At 37.9% G+C, this 3,420-nt stretch overlaps 2 protein-coding genes across 7 annotated transcripts in view; one reads left to right on the top strand and one right to left on the bottom strand.

Moving 5' to 3' along the window:
- LOC111448347 (N-terminal acetyltransferase B complex auxiliary subunit NAA25-like) overlaps positions 1 to 2,020 on the top strand; it is an 11,414-nt gene extending 9,394 nt beyond the window's left edge. For both annotated transcript variants that reach the window (XM_023087871.1, XM_023087872.1), the window contains 2 exons: positions 162 to 416; positions 907 to 2,020. In XM_023087871.1, the coding sequence (XP_022943639.1) occupies positions 162 to 416; positions 907 to 1,581 (930 nt within the window). In that variant the 3' untranslated portion in view covers positions 1,582 to 2,020. The remainder of the gene's footprint in view (positions 1 to 161; positions 417 to 906) is intronic.
- Positions 2,021 to 2,486: 466 nt separating this feature from the next.
- Positions 2,487 to 3,420, bottom strand: part of LOC111448349 (SWR1 complex subunit 6) — a 3,257-nt gene continuing 2,323 nt past the window's right edge. For 3 of the 5 annotated variants that reach the window (XM_023087877.1, XM_023087880.1, XM_023087879.1), the window contains exons 4-5: positions 2,973 to 3,079; positions 2,594 to 2,876 (exon numbers count right to left, since the gene is read on the bottom strand). In XM_023087877.1, the coding sequence (XP_022943645.1) occupies positions 2,673 to 2,876; positions 2,973 to 3,079 (311 nt within the window). In that variant the 3' untranslated portion in view covers positions 2,594 to 2,672. Of the gene's footprint in view, positions 2,877 to 2,972; positions 3,080 to 3,420 lie in introns of all 5 variants that reach the window. The other 2 variants (XM_023087875.1, XM_023087876.1) reach the window with 2 other exon arrangements.

Here is a 3,420-nt window from a genome sequence, read left to right as displayed (position 1 = left end):
CCCCCCCATCCTTGTTCTAACTCACTAACTTTTAAGAATATGTGAAACTAACAAAAATGGTGCTGTTATAGTTACATTTTTTTAGTTGTTTCCCGAATTTCCTTTTGAATGAATATATCCGTCACTTTTTCTCACTTCTGTAAAATGTGGCACTAACGTAGAGCCAAGATCTGGAAGCTGGTGTTAGGAGAAATATTGAGAGGAGATCTCTTCTTCCTCGCATGCTTTACCTTTCTGTTCAGAGTGTTTCTACGTCAATCAAGGAAAACTTTGAGATTAATGGTTCTCTATCTGATCCTAAAATCTCCACGGAGCTAAAAAATTTGCTTGAGCGCTATGCAAAAATGTTGGGATCTACTTTTGAGAATGCAGTTGAGCTGGTTACGGGGGTTTCTGATGGAATAAGTTCTTATAAGGTATGTTCTGTTTGTCCTAAACTTAAGAATTTAATGTTGAACTGGTTATATATGTTTTTGTTTGTCTTGTATCATGTCTTGAGCTACAAAGCCTGCTTTGTGTATACAATCAGCATTATCAATGAAAACGGCGTCTTGTCTGCAAATATTCATATGTGACACTTGGCTTTTGATTGCTTGTCTTGTTAATGTCTGATGGTCTTTCGAATTATGTCAGTTTGAGCATTTGACCTATATTATCTTTTCAATGTTATGGGAGGAAAGTTCAAGTAAAATTGTCTGCTCAATATCAGGTTCGAAGTCTTCACTAGGTTTAGATGCATTAACTCTTAAAATATGCATCTTGACATGGACAGATTTATGCTTTTAACTCTTAAAATATGCATCTTCACTTTAGGTTTAGGATCTTGCTGTCAGTACGTCATAGTGACTCGGTTATCGATCTAGCAATTTTGTTATAATCATCATCTTGAGAATATTTTTTTTGCAGGATTTCGGCACCAATTTGGTTGAATGGTTTAATTTTGCTGTGTTTCTAAATGCATGGAACTTGAGTTCTGGTGGATGTCGGTCTCGCACCTGGCATATTGTCGATTCTCTTCTGGAAAAGTACATTTGGGAGGGTGTTGCATCCTTGGAGTCTACAATATTCACTCCTTACGAGAATATTCGCACGCTCGTGCAGGTGGTCTCAGAGCCATTAGCTTGGCATGGCCTTATACTCCAGGCATGCGTTCGATCTTCTCTTCCATCTGGTAAAAGGAAGAAGAAAACAGGATCAGCTGAGCTATCCTCTTCTCCTCTATATCTTGCACTACGGGATTCAACACAATCTCTGTGTAGTACTCTAGAGGCGTTGCTGAAGTGGTTAATCGTCAACCAATCAGATGATGGTAAATTAGAAGCCATACTTTTGTCTATGCAAAACGATGGAAATAACGATGGACCTGGGCAAGTATTTCAGATTCTCGAAACTTCGACGTCGTCCATGGACAGTACAGAACTTGGTCATTGGATTACTGGAGCATTTAAGTGTTGGAATACTGTAGAGGTCGCAAGAAAACTAGTTACTGGGAAGCATGTAGTGTTAAATGAGTTTATAAAAAATTGTGAATCAAAATTCAAATCAGTTCAGAAATTGAAACAACAATTATCTCAAATCTGAAGGCCTGCTACATTCATTCCCCATTGATGCCACATCGCTTTGGTTGCATTCAGCCAGCCAAAATTCATCTCCGGAAGAATATTGAGTTTCGAGTTGAGTTCTGTTTTTCATTCGAGTCATTATATGCCCAAGATTTTGCTCGGCAACAATGATGAGGCGGTGGTTGATCTCGAGAGGGGACTCTACAGTTCGATAGGCTGAAACCAAATAAACAACTTTTTCTTGCTTTATATTCGAGGGGAAGTTTTAGAATGATAGTTTTTAGTACAGATTTTGAGTTTCAAGTTCAAGTTCTGTAAGATCCAATTTGTCGTGGGTTTTGGTTTCAGCTCATAGGAGTATGGTCACACACGGTTTAATCTGTTGGAAGAATCTACCTTACGAATTTTGTATGAAGGAAAATTGCAAATGACAGAGCCAAGGTTCTTTGAGATCCGAATTTGTATTCTAGTCTATAATAGTGTAATATGTCTAACAAACATGTCCATCCAATTCAATATAATCATGATGACTATCATATTTGGCCTCATACACAATGATTGTTGTACATCCGAACATCCGACTATAGCCAACTAGCCCAATCATGCAAGCCTAGGGGATGTGCGAGCCCGCCTAGTGGGTTCACAGTTGCATGTGTGGATCTATTACCTATCTAATTTGTTCAAACTAGAGGCCACCTAAGATACTATGATTTTAAATGATAGGTCCCTAATCACAATTATTGTACCTCCGAACGTCCTACCACAGCCAACTAGACAGACCATGCAAGCCCAAGGAGTGTGCTAGCCCATCTGGTGGGTCCACACTTGCACGTGTGGGTTTAAAAAACTATGATTTGAAATGATAGAGATCCCTAATTATGATTGTGGGTCTCTAATCATGTGTTTAAAGAGGTAAACTAAGAATGAATATAGCAGTCTGAAGGCGGCTTAAAAACTTTTTTTTTCAAAGTAATTTGAAAGTGATTCCAAACAAACTAATAAAAATAATCCATGAAAAAAAAACATTAAAACTACATTGTAATTAACGGAGATATTAGTGAGTTAAACGGAATCGACAAAACTCGGGTGGCTTTAATCCGCCCACCTATATCAGGCAACAAATTTCAAGCAACGAGTATCATTATGTATATTCTGGCAACGACATGAACAAAAGCGTACTCCACACCTTATGCACGTGTAGCTAGCAGCAAAACCACAAACCGTGCAGAAATGCCGGCGGGAGGTAGAGCTTGGAGGTCCGACGGCTGCCTTCAAGTACGATGGAACATGTGGAGGCAAAGACTCCAAACTTGCCTGTTTTGTTTGTGCAAATATTGTAGCTAAACATTAAAACGAACTTTTTATTGTAATCTGATAACGACCAAGAAGTAGAAGATGTTTCATCCTAACCTCGTGCAGAAGCTCCATAAAAGTTTTGGGAGCCTTCTTAGCTTCAAGTGCTTTTGCCTGTCTAGTTTTGCGCTTGGTGCCTTTTGATTGCCGCTTTTGTATGTATGCTGTGCTTAGGAGGTTAAAAAGGGGGAAATATTAGAGACACTATATACCAAACAACACTCGAGGGCATAGAAAAATGTAATTTAAATTCACTAGAAACAGAATTTAAGTGGACAGGTTCAATTATTCCTTGGAGATTTATTTTATTTTCAAGTGATTTTTCTATATGGAACTAAACCCATTGAAACACAAAAGAGCACAAAATGAAGGTCCAGAAGGAAATGATAAATTAACCCACTTTGAAGCCTATGGAGCCATAAAAAAAAACCACTGCAACGGACTTTGGCAAGCAAAAAAAAAAAAAAAAAAAAAAAAAAAAAAAAAAAAAAAAAAAAAAAAAAAA

The sequence above is a fragment of the Cucurbita moschata genome, unplaced genomic scaffold, assembly GCF_002738365.1.
Source record: "Cucurbita moschata cultivar Rifu unplaced genomic scaffold, Cmos_1.0 Cmo_Scf00010, whole genome shotgun sequence".
Classification (NCBI taxonomy): Eukaryota; Viridiplantae; Streptophyta; class Magnoliopsida; order Cucurbitales; family Cucurbitaceae; genus Cucurbita; species Cucurbita moschata.
Note: the sequence above shows the minus strand (reverse complement) of the source record. Positions and strands in the feature narration are given on the sequence as shown.